The sequence below is a fragment of the Limulus polyphemus genome, unplaced genomic scaffold, assembly GCF_000517525.1.
Source record: "Limulus polyphemus unplaced genomic scaffold, Limulus_polyphemus-2.1.2 Scaffold2795, whole genome shotgun sequence".
NCBI classification, from domain to species: domain Eukaryota; kingdom Metazoa; phylum Arthropoda; class Merostomata; order Xiphosura; family Limulidae; genus Limulus; species Limulus polyphemus.
The window spans coordinates 44,561-65,438 of NW_013668405.1; the positions used below are offsets into that span (position 1 = coordinate 44,561).

The window sequence follows — 20,878 nt, forward strand, 5'->3', positions numbered from 1 at the left end:
TCCTTTCATTATGAATCCCCCAAATAGTAAAAACAGCTAATTGGTAAATGACCATATCTTGAAGACTCTGACCAGCAATCTTCAACCCATTCTGAACCTGTACCTAATTTTTCTATCTTGCATTCCTCATCAGACAAACCTTTAGGGCAAATGTATCCCTTTTTTATTGAGAAGGGATTAGAGGGGCTTGCTGGATCTCCAAAGTCAGTTAAGAAGCTATGTTCTGGGGACATCTTGGTGGAAACATCTACACAGAAACACAGTGAATTCCTCCTGAACTCAAGGGCCATTGGGGATATACCCATTGAGGTTACTCCCCATGTTACTTTGAGTTTCTCGTGAGGAGTTATTGTTGAGAGGGATTTGAAGAACATCCCCGAGTTGGAGATCCTCACTGGTTTCTTCAGTGTGACATATCTCCACCCATAAAGAAGGAATTATGCTGTCTACCAGTGTTCTTATTTTGATGTCTACATTGCCACATCCACTTGCCATTGTCAAGGCAGGTTATCTGAACTGTAAGGTATGGCCATCTATTCCCAACCCTCTCAGATGTTTCCAGTGTCAGTGGTTTGGTCATTTGAAGGCATCTTGTCATGGTTCTGTGATATGTGCTCATTGTGGTGGCAAAGACCATGATGCCTATGAGTGTGAACTGGACCCACACTGTGTTAATGGTAGTGGTTCCCACCCCTCTTACTGTAGACCTTGTCCTAAGTGGGTGGAGGAGAAAAAGGTTAACAACAATTCTCATCTGGAGGCTCGAAAGTTGTTGTTTACTATTCCATCTTGGACATATGCCACTACACTACACTCCCCTGCTACAGTGGGATTGCAGACAGACATTTCGTGCCTCTATCATAGTCTTTTTTTTTGCATTACGTGAAGAGTCTTTTGACCTCAATGAATAACTGAGTTGACAAGTCATTGTCTTCTCTTATCTCTGTCCCCACCATTCCTTCCAGTGACTGCCCGAGTCAACCTCCCCTGACCCCAGTTTCCGGTGTCTGCTTGGGTCCATCCTCTTCAGACCTGTGATGCAGAATGATTATTCATTCACGCTCTCAGTCACAGGAATCTAAGTCTAATGACAGAAATCTGCCCACTCAACCAAGGGTCAGGATCCATGGAGGTCAACAGACCTCCTTCTAGTAAAGAAAAATGGCATGGTCATAAACAGAAGGGTTCCCTGCCCAGCTCTCCTCCACCTAAGTAAAAATATCTACTTTGATACAGTGGAACTGTCACAGTTTTTGTTCTAATCTGAATAACATTAAGGCTTTGATCGATTCCTATCATCTCATGTGTCTTTCCTTACAAGACACATTCCTGAAACCTGCTGATACCTTTTGCCAGTTTTCTTTATACCAGAATGACAGGTTGTGTGATGGACGAGTGCATGGAGGGGTGGCACTGCTGGTCAACCAGCAGGTGCCCACTTTATCAGTTGATACACCCTTGGAGGCAATAGCCATCCATTATTTCCTTGGGTTGTACAATCACTCTTTGTTCTCTTTACCTGTCTCCTGGAGAGACTTACGATCAGTCAGACTCTGATGCTCTCATTGAACAGTTGCTGTCTCCCTTTTTAATTCTGGGAGACTAATAGACCCTCTGGAGTGGTGCTGATATTGATGGGAGGGGTTGTTCTGTAGGGCGTATGCTCTTTGATCACAACCTTTCTTTCTTCAGTACTGGTTCTTATAATTATTTTCATACACCTAGTCAGTCTTTTTCTGCCATTGATCTATCTATCTGCTCTCCTTCACTTTTCTTGGAGAGTTGACAGTAGTTGCTTGCAGGATCCCCTCTACAATTTCTGTGTTAACTGCTGAGTTGTATGTTCTTTCTCTTACCCTGGATTATGTAGAAGCTATGCAGTACAGCGATTGTACTATTTACACTGATTCTCTTAACTCTCTCCTGGCTCTGGAATTGTTTAATGTTAGTTCTCACCCTGTTCTCGTTGATATTCATAAACAACTGGCCCATTTTTCTGTATCTTCTGTTTACATCTAGTTTTTCTGGGTACCTAGCCACGTCAGTATTTGCGGAACACCACAGCTAATTCTGTCTCTCTGGTACGGTCACAGCTGTGCCTGTCCCAGTTGGCAGTCGACTTGGGGTGAACAGTGTTATAACGAGCTTTTCCAGATTAAACCTTGTGTTGCTCTTTGGCCGTTTTGTTTCCATAAGAATTGGAAGGGGGAAATTGTCCTGGCTAGAATATTCATTGGTCACAGTTTTTAATTCATCATTTTCTTTTATCTGGCACTGACTCACCAGTGTGTAGCATTTGTGACACTAAAGTCACAATAGCCCACATTTTACTGTCATGCCATTGTTACAACTTTGAGTGGTGTCACCTTTTTCGACATATACTTTCCATGGGTTTACCCTTGACATTGGATGGTGTCATTGGCAATGGTGACACTGTCCAACTTGACCATGTATTTTGGTTTTCGTTGGTTTTAAATCTTTTTAATTTGATTTAAATCTTTGATCTCAAATTTGGACATTGTTTAGTTTTAACTCAATATATTTTTACATTTTATAACAATTTGTTTTTTCAATTTTCACCAGTTGTGCAGATAATCTTATTGCTTTGTACCAAAAAATGCCAAACAACCAACCATAATTATTTATAAGCTCTTTTGATTTATAGTTGACAACATCATTTTTATCCTATGTGTACATACACTACAAAAAAAATGCCTCTAGGTATCAGTGACTAAGGAAAATTCTTTTTTTTGTAATACACGTAGGAGCAAATGATAGTGTAAGTTGTAAGTCAGAAGAGTTTATAAATAAGTATAAAGAAGGTTAGGGGTTTAGGAATAGAAATAGATGTGTGTCTCTTTTGAGAGTGCTCCACCAGGTAGGATGTGAGAATGAGTCAAAATTGTCAAGGATGAGGAAGAAGTGAGCTGGTAGGACCTGTGGGATAGTTTTTCAGGATAAGAATGAATTCAGTACTAGAGATGGACCCAAACACCTTCTTTAAGGAGTTTTCTACATAACCTTAGTTCAAAATATTTCATCCTACTGTCACCACACTCTGGCTTTCACAAGTGGATTTTGTTCCATCCTTGTGAGACGATCCAGACTCTCTGTGTAAATAGCCTCCCTTCTTAAGTGTTTCCCAGAGGAAATGGTGCATTTTATGGAGTTGGACTTTGTGCCATGATTTCCCACCTTTCTGATTTCATTACTTGGCTTTTTGACAATGGTTTATAAGTTTCCACCATTACAACCTATAGGGTGGACTTGTCTAAATCTCTCTACATAGGCTCGGTCAAATTGGCCGACTACTTGAGCACATTGTACTCATTTAAATTCTTTATAGTCTTTATACCACTCACTTTTAATATAGTATCTATATGTTCACAAAATTTGGCAGACTTTCAGTAGATATTACAAGTCTTTCACATACAAAAAATCAGATTTTTTAGTGAAGTATTTTTAATAAACTTAAAAAAAGATTTGTCCATGAATATATTGAGTCTTTCTTTGACTAGTCTGAGTGCAAAGTTATTTTCATGTGGAGATTAGAAATACTTTTCTTCATCCCAGAAATTTCAAATGTTTGTTTTTAGTAAAACTTTATATTTTATCTGTTATTTTCTCTTTCATAACTACACAAGGTTGGTCAATTTGACTGACCTCATAAATACCAAAAAAAGAAATTGGAATACATCTAAATTTAACCCTTCATTTAATCCTAGGATGACTTCAAATTGTGAAATGAAACTACATTTGTTTATCCTAAGTAACTTTAAACTCATAACAGTATATATCTATTTATACTTATTTTATTATTTTATTGCCCTTTGATCCATATTTATCTACTAATCACACCAATTAAGCTGTAAATCACTTGGGAAATATGGAGCTCATGTTACCATTGAATTACATTACCCACAAGATACTATGAGCTGCTCATGTACATGTCTCATGAAACATTTTTATTATATTACTATTATTTATTTTACCTAATCTAACTTTAACTAACCTAAAGAGATTCCTATTTTTACATGTTAGTTACTTTTGTAATAATAAATAAAGAATACAGATGAAAAACAAGAAATAAAGTACTTATTTGAACCTCCTTTTTTTGCTGTTGATGACACTTAACCCTACTTTTTTTTATACTAACAGTAGTAGTGCACTAAATAATTGTTATTTAATTAAATAATGCACCAAAGAACATGCAAAAAACAGAAAATCCCATAATGATCACAATTTTTCTGGCTGTCTAACTATGTGGCAAGAACCATTACAAATTCATCCAAGCTAGTTGATATGTTTCCAATGCGAACAAAGTTTGTACTAAAAGAGAAATTGAAAATTCTCTGTTCAGAAAATATTGTAATATAATACATCATTTGATAGATGAAAACCTTGGCTTTTGATTGGTTATAAATAATATAGAATTAAACATAAGAGAAAACTATTAATAAATCCAGAAAGAGAGGATGTGACAGATAGGTATGACAAGAGAGATCCGATTTTATATTTGGTGGCTCTGTAACCAAACAAAATTGAAGGCTAAAAATTGTTTTGTCTGAGTGATGGCGGTTTTGTAATGTGTAATTTACATAAATTTCATATTTATTGGAGGTGTGGTGAATAATTTAGAGAAGAGGGGATGCCTAGAGAAAAAAATTCACATTTTTCACACTAGGGAAATTCAGGATTTTTGTTTAATATTGCCTTATAAAATTAAAAATTTGTGTACTATTAAAATATGGATTACTAGCTGCAAATTTATGCCCTAGTAATTGGTATAACATAAACAAAAAGTAGTTTAACTAAATACCTCGTGGCATGCGTGGTAAAGGATGCCTGTGCTGATAGGGCTAATACCTTTTGTTTCTCCCACTCCCATCACATTTTTTCCTCTCCTGTTTTGCTTCTTTCACTTGAGTTCTCTGTCCTGTTCAATTCCCCTATCTGATTAGAGTCTCAGTATGCTCCTACTTACCCTTATCCTTCCTCCTTTTAAACTTTTGGCTACTTGCTCATTGTATCACCACTCCCTCAAAAGTATTTCTGACTCAACTTTGCATGTGGTCATCCTAAGTCAGATATTTTTGCTAGCAACATTTCTCGTATCTTCTATCACTATATCTATGTTCTCCTTTATCCAAATTGTATTTTTTCCCCAAGATGTCAGGGGCTTGTGAAGGGGACATCACCTTCACTTCTATTTTCTGCCACTCCTTTTTTCATTTGTATTCATATTCTAATCCTGATTACCCCTTTGTCCAGTACATGTTCTGTTTTATTATATCGCCTGCATTACTTCCTTCCATGGATCCTGTTCCCATCTTTTTATACACTGGAATACTTCCTCTATTCATGATCTTTCTCCTATTACCATTATCAGATGGATTCACCAGCTTATTCATCATGCTTATATTGCATTATCTGTGTATTCTCTTCAAATTTTCCATGTTTCCTTTCACCAGAGATAACATCTCACCTTTTTCCTGGCTGCTCACTTCCATCGTCTGTTAGAAGAGATTTTACAGGCTGGCATGTGGACCATGCCTCATATATAACCCAAAACTTGCATCATTTGGTTGTCTCTTCTTTATACATCATTTCGACTCTGAAAGGGTAAGATCTTTTTATTTTATTTCTTTCTTTTCCAATGGCCTTTTCTCCCTTCCCATTCACCACTGTGTGATGAGTCGTGCCTGTCCAGATATACTTAAAGGTAAATACACGCCATATGACTGTACAGGTTTATAACACTCAATGAAGGGATGGGGTGTTCCACAAGACTGCTGTTAGCTTCCTCACAGCATCTTGATTCATAAATAAGCTCTCATTAGACTGTACCAACTGATGGACTATCATGAATAAAGCAGTGTCTGGATCACTGCCTATCCCTCCAGTCCTAGTTGAATAAACTGGGATGGGCCTATTTTTCAAAATAGGGTTTTTTGGCTACCCATTGCACTGTGTTGCAGTGTCTCATTCCTTTGGGCTCCCCGCCACATTTTTCCTCCTTTCATTTCCAATGAAGTACAGGAGCCCTTGCCACTTACTAGTTCCTTACTGCTGGGGTGGTGGACCATGGAAGCTTCATTATGAGTGTGACCAATTCTACTTGCTCAGTCAAGAGTAAGATGGTAGTGTGCTGCTGAACCAGAAAAAAAATTCCCCATGCCACATTATTTTGGACTGGATGAATCCACCACATATAGTTCACTTCTACAACTAATTTTCCTCTATCCTACCATTGCCTGGATGTTGGTTCCCTGGTAATCTGCTGTTGGATTGGTGAAGGACCAGCCAACATAAGTCCTCACATGTGTTTGGTAGGGGCCCTCTTCTTACTGCAGACTGGATTACAAATTCTTGATGCTGCCTGGTTTTGGACTGGAGTTGCCCCAACACGTTTGCATGCCCCCATTATACTGTTGCTGTGATGTCGTGGTCCCGGAGGGCCTGGTGTTTATTGTGTACAGGGTATGCACACGTGCCCTGCCTGGGTTGTCAGAATGGAAGTTGTTTTTCCTTTCTGCTTCCTATACAGTGGACTAGAAGACAAATACCAGATGCTGCCTGATTTTCTCAAGAGATGACCCATCGAATATGGTCTGATGCACCATAGCCACTCTACACCATCTGGTGAGTCCAATTACAGATTGGATGTATGTCTTTTCTGTCCATTTGTATCTTTACAATGGGCAAAGAGTATACCTAGTACAGATGAGGTGTGATCTCCCATGGGTGTGACCCTATAAATTAAGCTATCACACTCCATGGGTTCTCTTCAGGTGCCTTCCAAAGAGTGCTCATCATGGTAACTTTGCACTGGCCCCTCAACTGAACTAAGTATGTATCGGAATTACATTCTCGGTATAGGAAAATGTTAACTTTCAAAAATTATATAAAAGAAAAAAAAAGTTGGTAAAAATAGGAAGATTATTACCATGTAAGAATAAAACGATAGATCACCAAGCTATAAAGCTAGTTTAGCTGCAAGAAAATTTTGATTTATTTTTTATAGTACATTTGATTTTAAGCAAGAGATATTTAATGTATCTTTCTATAAGATTTGAGACTTCATCTAAGAGTTTTCAGTGTAGTTTGATTTACTATCTACAGGATGGATGTCAGAGTGTTTAAAAGTGTCAAGACATATGCCTTATTTGGCACCTAGTTTAATCTAGTTTAATAAAGGCATTCAAGGTATGTGGAAATGCTTAAGAACAAGATGTGATTCAGTTTAGTGTTTCAAAGTTGTTGGGGATTTAGGTACTTTTCATATGGGTGTTATGTTTGAGGTGATAGAACTGAAGTTTAGGAAATCCAAACTTGTTTATTTAGGTAATAATTTAAAAGTTTAGACTCAGGCTAAGTTCTTTAATAAAATTATTATTTTTAGTTAAGTGATAATAAATTTGTAGAAAGATTTGCCTGGTGATTTTGGTGTGTGCAATTTGTCTGAATTATTTTATACTTATGTTGGGTAGGTTATATTGTTGTTTTTTTCAATATCAAAATTTTGGCAACAAAGACACATAATGTTCAGTCTGTTAATAGTAAATTACCAAACAATGATTTTTTTTTTGATTTGTTGAGGATTTCTGCTCCTCATAAGTAACCCTGAACATGGACAAGTCCAAGTATAAGACTTCTTTGATATGTTATTCCATAGAGTGAAAGGTGATTTCAGTAGATTGAATGTTTTTTCATCCTATGAAAGTGAAAGACATCCTTCCTTGTAAATATGCTCATTTCCAATCTAGGCAGTACTGAATCTTGTTTATTTGATCTACTGTTGCATTGTAATGAAAATTTCTAAGTTTTATGGTCTTGGAAGAAATATGACCAGGTTATGTTAAAGTAAACCATGAAATAATGCTATTTATAATGTAATACTTGTGGGAACTGTAAATAAGACCACTTCAAATACTTGTGTAACTTTGTATTACCTGTAAATGAAAAGATATAAAATAGTTTCCTTCAAGTTTGTTTCTGTATATTGAATTAACTGCTTCTGTATGTGATTACAGACATACCATATTACCTAGCAGTAATTATCCATACATTCATGTTGTGTTTGTTATAAGCTATATATGTATACAACCATTCAACTCAACAAGAAAGAACTTGTGATTGTTAAGGACTAAAGGTTAAGTAATCTGTATCTGTGTAAAACATTATTTTAGGTTCTTTGTACCTGTATCTTTTCTGCTGTTTTACAAGTAAACCTCATAAATACTGCAGCTGAGATGATTAATTGCTAGCATTTATTACTATAATTTGAGTACTTTCCATTCTCCAAATTATCTAATAAGAGCTTTCTTTGTTTTGTAGTTATGAGTATTGTAATGAAATTATAACCGTAATGGTGTGAATTAGTGGTTTTTTCACAGATTTCAATTTAAGTCACTAGTTAAATGTGTACCTACTACATAAAAAGTATCATTCAGATAACTTTAAACATAGTTTATTGGCAGAATTATAAAAGCTAATAAAGAGAGAACCAACTTGATGTCCAATAAATTAACATAGCAGTGAAAAATAAAATACATAATTAAAATTAAAATACTAACTGATTATCTAACTCCATTCAACAAACATATACACAGCTTGTCTTTAAATGATATATATTTTATAAAGTACTGGTCGTAGGGTAATTAGATATGACCTGAGGCACTCTTATATTTTATACTTTTATTCAGGAAAGTTTGGGCATTGAAATGTAATTTCTCCTGAGGTACATAGTCTTAATGCTTTTTTTTTTACATTACCCTACCTATACTTTCAAGTGTTTTTGTGATTGTGTAGTCAAATATTTAGAGCAAGGTTTTGGCATACATTTGTGTATAGCTTGTGTATCTTCAGTATTCTCTAGTTGTTCAGCAAAGTGGCAATGACCTAATTCACAAAAGGCTGATTTGTTAGATAGAATAGGTCATGTTGAACATGCTTACAACCATGAAATAGATAACTGTACATTATACAGAGGGAAATGAAGCATTTAACATGTTCACTGATAGATTAATGTAGGCAAACTCACAAGTTTACATGGATTATGAATAGTTATTGTATTATTAGATGATATTTTGTTTAATCACGTTTAAGATTAATAACATCATGAAAGTTGAATTAAGCTTGTTTCTAGTTTTACAAAATCTGTTCTCTCCTTGTAATGTACATTTACTGATGCTAATGTATAGTTGTACTATTAATCTGAACAGTAACAATTAAGTACCATTATTGGCAGCTTGAAAAATTTATATTAGTATTAAAAATGTACATTGTATACGATTTAACAATTACAATAAGCATTGTATAATACCAGTATTAATTATTCAATTTACTGTTTATAGCTTTTTATACTTATTTGTCACAGTGGTTGTTATAACTATATAGTGGCAGTGCATTTTGGAGCACAATTAATTTAGCCTCCAAATTAGTATGTGTGTGTGTGTATGTGTAATTATGGTAATGCACGCACCCTGCAAAAATAACATTATTCTAAATTTGATTATATATATATATAATGGACTGTTTGTAAATCCTAATTTGTATATAAATGGGTATGGTAGTACTTAGTACATGATGTAGTACATGTATACAAGTAAAAGCATTCTTGTACATTATGTATATATTGTGTATACTTGTAAATTTTCATCTAGTTGTAATTGGAGGTTGTATCATGTAGCATAAAAAGTGTATTACTGTCATACATGTAATATATTAATTAATTTACATCATTTCTTTATGCAGAATAAAAACATTGTTATTCAAGAAATTTCTGAATAATGATGATTTTAAAGTTTTCATATTCTGTATGATTGATCTAATGTGTCATTAGTGATTAAGTTATGTCAGATTTAGTTATATACTTATTTTTTACTAATTATTGTAGTGTGTATGTAAACATCGTATGGTTGTATTTCTCAAGATTGTTTTTGTGGCTAAAATAGTACAGTTTTTAAGGTTAGTTAGCTTTTTTTTACCACCAAAAGTTATCAGAGAGAAAGAAAACTCACATTTTTAAAAGAACCTGGGGTAGGGGATTGAGTATAGTGGGGAGGTCCCTTCTGCCTTATGAAAAGAAGTTCCATGGTCACACAGCTATGAAAGAAGAAAAATCGTGATGCATATTTTTTAATTTAGTGGTTATAATGAATAATAACTTATTTATTCATTTATGTATTTTAAATTTTTATTAAATTACATTTTATTGTTTTCTTTTGAAATTAAAACCTTTATTACAATTTGATTTGTTAACTGTATTTTGATGTCAACTTTATTTATATACATTGATAATAAAGTAATTTAATTAAATTTTGAATGTAACTTGTAAAAAGGTTGAAACATGTGCATGTTGACATACCCATATCCAGAGGGTAAAGCAGGATAGATACAATATTCTGTAACCATAGAATTAGTTCCTTATATTATCTGCATTTTTTACATATACTTTCTTATACTTTAAGTAGTTAACATTCTCTCAATCAGAGGTAGCATTTTTGAATGATAAGGCAAGGAATAAGAAATTGTGCTAGTCATTTCTTGGGAATGTTACATACACCATTGGAAAGTCCAGAATCATCTGTATCAAAATATGCCATCTGTATGATGGTAATATATTTCAATCTGGAGTTATGAGCAGTCAAAGAGAAACAAATACAAATTTAGATTATCTTTTTGATTCTCAAATCAAATTATGAAACTTTTTGTCATTGTCTTTTTTGAAGTTGGAAACTTTGTTCTTGATGTTCTGATCTGGCAGAAAGTTACTATCACTACTTTCCTTCTCATCACCAAACATATTTATGAATACTTGATAGATGGATTTGCCCCAACAAGAGCTGTTCAAAAATCCATCAAGATCACAGCCACAGTAGCTGTACAGGTTACAAGTTAAACATCTTGAAACCTTTTGTATTCATGCAATTGAAGGAATGATGGTGATTGATGATAAACTGAAGAGTAGCAAAGTGCCAGTTCCAGTCCACAGGACTTGGAGATATCTGCTGAAAATCTGTTGGGTTCTGGTCTATAAAACAGTTGCAATGATTGCTAAAGCTCATGTAACAGATCCATTGGTTACACAAGTACTGTCATTAACTATAAAGTTTCTGTTGATGAATTTACGAGTTATAACTTGGTCAATTTTTATCCTATTTGGAAACTGTAGAAAAATTATAATTGTCATGTCACATTATATGCTACATCCTTTGTAAGTTTTACCAAAACTGGAATCCTGTGTTTTTACACCTGAACCTTGCCAATGAGGTGTCTCTGGTTGAGGGAGAAATTCGGTGTTAAAGGTTATTTATTTAGGCTTGTGTAAGTACCTATTATGTGCTTGATTTTGCTGGATTGAGATGAATTTATTGAAATATTTCCTAATATTTTTAAATGTAGCTCTATTATAGATTTTTTTCTGTTTATAAAGTAGTCATAACTGTCAAAAGAATCCTGCAGTAAGGATTAGGCATTTGAAGATTGTAGAAAGTAAGAAACACTATACAAAATGTGATTGAATGATTCACCAGATGATAAACTGCTGTGTAATACCTTCAGTTAAGTGTAGTTTTATTTCTTTCAGGCTCATGTGAAATTCCCTCCTGATTACCCTTATTCACCTCCGACTATCCGTTTCATGTCAAAAGTGTGGCATCCTAATGTGTATGAAGTAAGTGGAAAAAAAACTGGTAAACATTCATTATTGCTTGATGGGAAAGAACTGTGACATTAAGTTTTGAGCTAGACGATAAACTCATGCTTCATGTACAATGTATATACTAAAATGATTTTACTAGTAAAACATTGTTTAGGGGGAAAAAATATATATAGACAAGGCTATTTTATCCTCACCTTCCACATGCAAAGTATGTGCTTCTATATTGACCAGAGGCCAAAGATTTTTGTCACATACATTATACATCTATGTATATGATTACATATAAGTAATGCTGTTGTTGTATTATGTAGTTGGAGATAAATGAAACAAAAAACCTTCTAAGCAGAGTATAGAGTTGTTGTATTTAACTTTAAAGTAAGAAAGTGTAAAAACAAAAAAATGGAATGACTATACATGAAATGTATCTCTGTACACAATATTTTTGTATTAACACCTTGTCTTTGTGGATAATCGCCATCTCTGACTAAGATCATGAAATTTTCCGAGACAATACCTCATCTCCACACACAGTTTAGTTATCTTCCTTGTGTGTATACCAGAGAGATTTGCATGTCAATAGCTTTGAGGCAATTCCCACCTGATTTCATATGATTGTATGAGAATTGAGCTACTTCATGATGACCAATAGGAGGGTGACATACCTCCATGTGCAATAGCTCCTCCTTGGAACTCATGGAACTTCATTCATTGATGAGGCAAGGAAAAATAAAAAGTGCACTGGAAGTCAGGAGGATAGATGGGAATGTATCCCTAAATGCTGTATCACTGTCAAAAAATTAAAATTTAATGCATAATTTGTAGTAATTTGTGCTTATATTAAGATTGAAATCTGCAGAATGTAAAAAATGTAATGTGTTTAGGAATTAATGAATGGCTCAGTGTGGTTTATGTATCGTGAACCATGATAGTGATTCATAATAGGGATTGCAAGGAATTGCACAAAACCCTAGTAGAACGTTTGGGCAAAAAGCACCTTAAACAGTAAAGGTTCAAACAATCTATCAAAGAATAAGTAAAGATTCAGTTCAAATAGTATTTAAAACCTTTACTATTGACTGCTAAGGCTGTACACAAGACTTACAAGAAAAAAGAAAATCTGCTCAAAATGACTCATTCGTAATTCTTATTATTATTATGTTCATGCCAGCCTACAAGAAAAACAACTTGGTATATTGCACCTAAACCTTTTGTGTAATACTAAATAATGTACTGTGAAGGTCGTAGGGGTATTGAAAAGTCGATTTGTTTCTTCTGTATTATGCATAAGCTAAAGAATATCACAATTCTAGTATAAACAATGTTATCATTACCCCTTGAAGTTAAGCTTTTAAAAGGAGTACCAAATATTTGTAAGAAAGCTAAATAAAGGATGAAACAGGAATTACCAGTCAATAATAGATGAACATTTGGTGACTGTAACATGTAGATACTCAATGCTTTGTACACTAAACAATTTGTCTTTAGGGAGCCATCTGTATATTATGTATGAAGTATAGGTGTAAAAAAAATCAATACACATGATATTAAATTTTATTACACACTTTTGTAGAATAATTACTATAAAAGACACGAAGGTATATTTAAAATGATGTTTTAGATGTGTATGTTTTATTTGAAATGACTGCTTTTCTACTGGTAAAATTTTATCTGTGCTTAATGTGGATTGTTTCTTAGAGTAGGCATGTATTTGTCCATTGCTATGCATTATATATAGAGAATTTAGTTACACAGAAACTATAAATGCTCACTATATTCTCAAACAAATCAAAAGGATGCTTCTTTCTTTCCATTGAAACGGTCACTCCACCTATTCAATGTGGGATTCTAGCTATTTATGTGAGAAGAGGTACTGTATCGGAAGTTATAATTTTCCTACACTGAAAATGTATTTCCAATTGGTACTTCCCACTCTTCTTCCCCACTGAAAACTGGTGTTTCCATCTTCTGTCAAAACTTGAAGGGACAGTTTGGTAGAATTGAATAGAGGGAGCCACATTCATCATGAGAGTATGTCGCACTCTTATTGATGGAGGGTTGATGCATGATGATTGAGTGAGAGATGCATTGGAATCAGTCAATTTCAATGGAGGGAAGATAAAAGGCTTGCAACATGTGTAAAAAGCATGTTTGCATATAGAGGGCAGCACTGAACAATAATAGGTATTTATTTTTAGGCAGAGGTAAGTACCTATCATAAATACATTTTCAGTGTAGGAAAATTATAACTTTCAAAAGAAAAAATAATTTACCAGTAATGATACATTGTAGTTCTCTGTGGCAGCAGTGTGGAAAAAAAAACAGCCCAAAATATAAATAAAATGCATGCAATCTCTTTTTCTTTTTTTTACTTAAGTTTTGGTCTCCCTCAGTAGTTGCAAACTAGAATCATTTCATGTGATGTACGGGAGTATCCCAAATTAAATTAAAATATTCTTTCCCTTAAGTGTAAGACAGAACATGTGCAAAAGTGTTAATCAGAAGTATAATACCAAACCAAAGTATACATACTTAAGTCTGCTACTTTATTTGCTTAGCTTACTTTGCAACATTTATTGCCAGTATAAGTATGTCAGTAGTGTTATATGTAATACATAGTAAGGAGCAAAATTAATTATGAACCTTATCTGTAAAGCTTCCATGACTTTCTTCAGAAATCCCAGCATGTTTACATTGTCCATCTGCAGTTTTGTTTGTGGTTTGTTTACTAGCAACTCAGCAGTATAAAAAGTGGATTGTGATGAAACTGAAGATGTAGGGATGCAAATGAATCTTCATGCTATTTTTACCTTAACTAGATTAAAATCCTTGTGCATTTTCTACTGTTGAAGTGGGTCTGAATCATTGTGCTGGCCATACATTCTACTTCTCAGTTTCACTCGGCTGATTGTCATTCTCCTGGTAACTAGACCTGTCCAAAAAAGACAGTGCTGCTTTTTTTGCTGTCATCAAATCCTTAATCTAAACGTGGATAAGTTTTAATTTAAATTGCTGAATTGCTCACGTCAGACTCTGGCATTAGATAAAACATAGCACTCGCCCTACTTGATTCGTGTTGCTTGTCATTTGTTTACCCACAGAGCTTTTCTAAACTGTGTTTAACTGCACAACACATTATAATTCAAAAATTTAAATTTTTCCTGTGTCTGGTCTAAAATGAGAGCTGTGTGGTAAGCAGTTTCAGCTTCGTTTGACTGGAGATGCTCTTCAAGTGACGAGAATACATCATCTAAAAATGACTTCACTGCATTTGTGCTGTTAACATTCACTTGCAAATTGATAACATGAGGCTTATAATGATAAGATATATCAGAAGTGCTGTAGTTGTTTTCCCACTGCAAATTACTGTTGTGGCTATCTGTAGAGACTTCAGAACAGGATTGATTTCTTCTGGTACATGCCAGTTTTCAGCCTACGACTCTAGAACACAGACAAAATATAGTTTAGTCACAGTGAAGCCTGATAAAAAGATAGATTTTGCCCATCATTGATGTATGAAGCATACAGACATGATATAGATAGAAATTCCTTTGGATAAGTTTTTTTATGAAAGGTCTTTCTGATGTTGCTTTTCCTGTAAAACTTCTGAGGCAACAGCACTGTAGTAAAATGTGAAACTGGTCTGTTGTATGACTGAAGCTTATATCTGCTTTAAATCCATTGCTGATTGCAAACTGTAATGTGTGTGTGTGAAAAGAGAGTCATAGATATCCAATCACAGTCAATTAGTATTTACAATATTAACAGCACTATCAAGCACACAAGCACTGACTTTTGATATATTAATTATTAGAGTTGGGTGATTAATGGTATTTGCTAATCATTTAATGGATGGCCTAATTAATCAATTAGTATTGTGTTTCTCAAACCCTGGTATGTACAAGTAAAAAAACAAAGTTGAGGACAGGTGTTTCTAGACAGTTGCATTCCCTCTAGTCTGTAGTTCAAAATTAGTGACAGTGGCAAATAGCCTTAATAGTTTTTGCCATAATAAAGACAGGGTAAGCAGTTTGGTGGCAATGGAAACAACCCAAGACTTGAATCACAAGCCCTCTCCCCAAATCACCAAAACTGAACAAGCTTGAAGTAAATAGAAGATTATGAAACCAAATTTGGGCATAGCATAAATAAGCCCATTACATTATGTAGTTTTGCACTTAAAAACAAACAGACATAATAACATTATTTCGATAAGATATCTTACCTCCTCTCACAAAATAGCTTTTCTTGATTAGTATTGCCCTCTGTTGGTAAAAATTTTCAATGCTCACTGCTAGCCTTTCACCACCTGCTTCTACATGTAAATGATTATGCAGCAGCTCTCTACCAGTTGGAGCGAGACACAACCTCTATCGTAACCAGTGCCCTCTGCAATTTGCCCTCATTAATCACTTTTCGATTGCCAGTAGTACTGAACAGATGTGCTTGTTTTTGTTCGCAAACTTGTTGTCATTTTTCTTTATACTAAAAACCTAGTTTTTCTTTATTTCTTTAATTCACATTGTGCACTGTGAAACGTTGCTATTTCCAACTTTTCTGACTTTTTCAGGAACTTTTTTTACTAGTGTTTTGTGGACCCCACTCTGTGGCAAGTGGTGCCTGACCAGGTATGCTTTTTTGTTTGAGAATCCATACTGTCCATTATATTGAAGCCTTTCCTACCATGGCCTCTATGTACAATTCCAGATGCTGCCAGGTGTTATGTCTCTGTTCAATTGTCATCTATTCCAAAACAGATTAGGTTATGCACAATGTAGAGATGATGTGTTCTGTAGGACCACTAGTAGTTCTATCTCATGATCGTTTGCTTCATAAGTATGTTTGTCCCAGACCATACGCTCATGAGTAAAGTAGACAGGGATTGCTGCCCATCTCTGATGCTCCATGACATTGAGACTTTCTACCGCAGACCTGATGTACAATTCCAGGTGCCTCTGGGTGTTGGTTGATCGACTCCATCAATGTGGTAGCTCTGCTTTTCAAAATAGGATATCGCAGTCACCCATTGCACTGTCTCTAGTGATGAGGTTCTCTGGACTCTCCAACTCATTTTTCCTTCATTTCTTCTAGTGGAGAATGGGAGTCCTTGCCACTTACCAGTTCCTAGATGCTGGGGTGGAGCCCTGTCCTCTTGAGTGATGCATCATACCACTTACTTGAGAGTAGGACAGTGGCATTCTGCAGGTGTCAATGGTGTATAGCACTTCCTACAGTGGACCTGATGTCCAATTCCAAATGCCACCAGGTTTTGGTTGTAGCACTATGTTGTATTAATCTATCAATGTCTGTCAAATTACTTTTTCCTACCATGGCATTTCTCTTTCCTACCATCCTCTGGATTTACATTCCTGGTGGGGTCTGGTGTTGGTTGGAGATAGCCCAGTCCGATTTAGAATCGTGTTGATGACATGATGCCCTTCCTACTGTGGACCTAATTACAATTCCAGATATTGCTAGGTTTTGTTTGAAGCACTCCTCCATGTCACGACTAAATATAATGCAGTTTGCCCCTCAGGATGTGACATTCTTCTTCCCTATCATCCTCCAGATGTGGTTCCTGGGAGGTTCGGTGTTGGTTGGAGATAGTCCAGCTAATTAAGTTCTCATGTGTTCTGGCTGGTATCCCTCCTGCTACTGTGGACTGGATGAAAAATACTCAATGTCATCAGGTTTTAGGTTAGAGATGCACCCCAGATTTGTAGTCCCTATTTCTATCATCTTCTGGATGCCAGTTTCTAGCGTATCTGATGTTGGTTGTAGCTGGATGCAGCACATATATTCTCACTTGTTTATGGCCGGGTATCCTCCTCCTACCACACACTGGAAGAACCATTCTCAATGCTGCCAAGTTTTGGACTGGAGATGTTATCCTACCAGGGTTTTCCACCTTCCTACCATGTCAGTTCCTGGTGGATCAGGTGTTGGTTGGGTTGGAAATGCATGCAAGTGGAAACAGATTTTGGTATGGAAGCTTGTCTTCCCTACCAATTCCTGTTTCGTGATGAAGAGGTAGGTGATCCTCTACCTACTGTGGCATTGATGTACAATTCCAGTTACCACCAGTGTTAGTTGAGGTCAAACTACTACTATGGTCTGTTGCACCATAGCCACTTGACACCCAAGGCTCCCATTGATCAGTAATACGTACTATGGAATTCCTTCATGTTTTTTCTGCCTTTTATGTTTGTGACACAGTCATGAAAGGGAGAAGAATATACTTGGATCAAATGTGGTGCAGTCTCCTCCTGAGGTGTGATATTTTCTTTTCCACCTCATGGTCTCTCTTTGGGTGCTTACTAAAGGGGGATAATTTTTTCACTGGTACTCCACCAGTTCAGTGTGAGATTCTAGCTATTTTGTGAGTAGAGGTAAGATATCGTATTGGAAGTTAACATTTTCCTAACCTGAAAATGTATTTTTGATAGTTACTTACCTCTTTTCACATTTCCCACCCAGCCTCTCCATTTCTGATGATTGTTGTGTGTAGGTCTTTTGACCAATCTCAAAGTGATTAATGAGTGCAAATGTGAAGAGGGTGCTGTTTATTATAGGGGTTGTGTCGGTCTGCTGCATAATTATTTAAATGTAGATATACAGAAGTAGGAGGTAGAAGGCTAGTGGTGAGCATTGAAAATTTGTGCCAACAGAGAGCAGTACTAATCGAGAAAAGCTATTTTGTGAGAAAAGGTAATTATCTATCGGAAATATTTTCAGTTGAGGAAAATGTTAACTTTTGATTTCGTGTACCAATTGAAAATAGTCATAATCAGAAATCCACATTCTGATTTGATGATTATTTTCATGAAAGATGATATAATCGTAATTTCAATTAATCGACTAGTTTACATGACACCAATCAATGTCACTGCTATTCATAGGTAATTGATTAATCAGTTAAATCACCTAACTCTGTCTATGGTTCAAAATATGTAACAGAGTGTGACACTTTTCCATATGTTGAGTTGTAAGAAGAAAGGAATTGTTAATTCAATCTTTTGACAAGTAATGATATGTTTTGGTTATGTATGATTCTAGTGGTAGCTGGTGTACTTTTCGACAGGTGAAACACACATAATATACAGGTTTACAGCATGTCTCACAGTTGCTCATCCCTGTAACGCCTGTTTCTCACCCTCTAGTTAAGCAGTCTGTAAACTACAAGCTCTCCTGATTGTTTTCTATTCATACAGTAATTTTTTGTTAACATGGCATTCTACAATGAATCCAGTATCACCTACAATTGAAACTACTTGCATTTCATTTGCAGTCTTCTCAACAGTCAGTCATGTTATGTTTTCAGCCCACATTTTATCACGTTTTCTAGAACTTCTAAAATACTTTTTCATAATTGTTTGTCTGGGCCCCCTTGCCTTGTGTGCTAGATCTAGCACTTGTAGAACAAGCAGACAATATATGTACATTATATATAATTGTCATATGATTTAATGTAGTTCGTGTACTGTCACTATAACTAAGCTCTACAAAGCATTATCTCTACTTTACTTTTTGGTCTTTCTTAATTTCAAAATATGATGAAACAACTTTACTTATTTCAAGCTGTTGAAGACCATTGCTAGTCATATGAACAAAACCATGATAGGTATTGGGTTATCGGATCCATAAGAGTGATGTCTTGTGATGAAAGCTGAGCTCCCCTTGCCTCTTAATCTGTTTAACGTAGAAAAACCTACCTTGTCAAACACTGAGTATGTTGAAAGTGTACAGTAACATCATGAATGGTAGCTTTGTACTTGTAACATCAGAATTACCATTATATTCAGAAAGATACTGTAGTGAGAACTGGTTATTGAAATTAATATTAAAATATATGCTTTTACTGTATTTTACTTGTATTAATATATCATTTTGTCATTAATATAAAATTAACTAGTACAGAGAAAAGTGAAATATCTTCCGTTTTAACAATAAATTTGTGTCGTAGGCCTTTTAATACATTTGTATTGATTTAGTTGAATACCCCCCCCCCCAAGTTAAAACGGATACCAGAGAATTGTCTGACTGCTCAGATAAATTGTGAGTTTGGAAAGCTTATGAACCCCTTGGTTAAAGAAGATATTGACATGTACATTACATAGGTAATTAGATTCTAATTAATCTTGCATAATTTAAGCTCTGGCAGAAGTATGTTTTAAAACTGTGCTTTTAGTTTGGATAAATCAATTTTTTACCACTGCTTTATATTGGAATACTGAACTGTTTAACCAGGTAGAAAACTGGCTTGCATAATATAGTAACTAGCTTAAAGATTGACTCGTTTAACACTGTTACCAGTAGGTGAAATAAAACTACCAACTGACAGGTTCTGAAGATGGGATGACTGTCGTCCTTGACCATGTTCAAACCAATTTCACACTCACCTTGTTTTTTTGCACTAATTTTCTAAATTTAGTTGTAACAGGTGTCTTAAAATAGGCAATGTGAGTTGTTGTATTGTACATGCATATACTAAACACACAAAAGGTATTAAATCAAATTTTTTAATTTGGTATTTATGTTCTACACACTTCCTGTAATTGATAGGAATTGCATGTTTTTGCAGGAGTTTGCATACAAGATTATCAAATTGGTAGCTATAAAACACATTCACATATTTATGTTTTCCTGTAGAATGGTGACCTGTGTATATCTATTCTTCATCCTCCTATTGATGACCCACAGAGTGGTGAGTTACCTTGTGAGCGCTGGAACCCAACACAAAATGTTAGGTGAGTTCAATGCTTGAAAAATGTATTTAAGTAACCAGAGAGCATACTTTACCAATAAGAAATTGAAGGAAGATATTTTTTTTCTTCACTTTTTTTTTATGTGGAAAACTTTTAATTTATTCTGAGAACATTTTTAAAGGTGTAAATATTGTTTAAGTGCATTGCAAAACATGTAAATTGTCTTACAGAAACAGTTTTGAAAGTTGCCTGATAGCTAATACTGAAATGAAGAATACTTGCTTGATTACCACAGTAGTGCAAAAAAATAAAAAATAAAAAAAAAGCAATAAATGATATTCAATATTAAAGATAGTTATATATAAAAGTGTATTTATATGCAAGGTAACAAGTTGGTGAATATTTAAAAGAGTTTTTGAAGATGGAAATTTATGTTCCTGCATAATAATTCTGTTATATCTTTCTTAGATTGTATCAGCTTTGTATGCAATGGCATCTCATTTGTTTCATG

The 20,878-nt window shown here is 34.9% G+C and overlaps 1 protein-coding gene across 1 annotated transcript in view; it reads left to right on the forward strand.

The window, feature by feature from the left end:
- LOC106467918 (ubiquitin-conjugating enzyme E2 R2-like) overlaps positions 1 to 20,878 on the forward strand; it is a 34,924-nt gene that overhangs the window by 8,361 nt on the left and 5,685 nt on the right. Inside the window, exons 2-3 of the mRNA XM_013928303.2 lie at positions 11,591 to 11,677; positions 20,312 to 20,409. Coding sequence (XP_013783757.1) covers positions 11,591 to 11,677; positions 20,312 to 20,409 — 185 coding nt within the window. The remainder of the gene's footprint in view (positions 1 to 11,590; positions 11,678 to 20,311; positions 20,410 to 20,878) is intronic.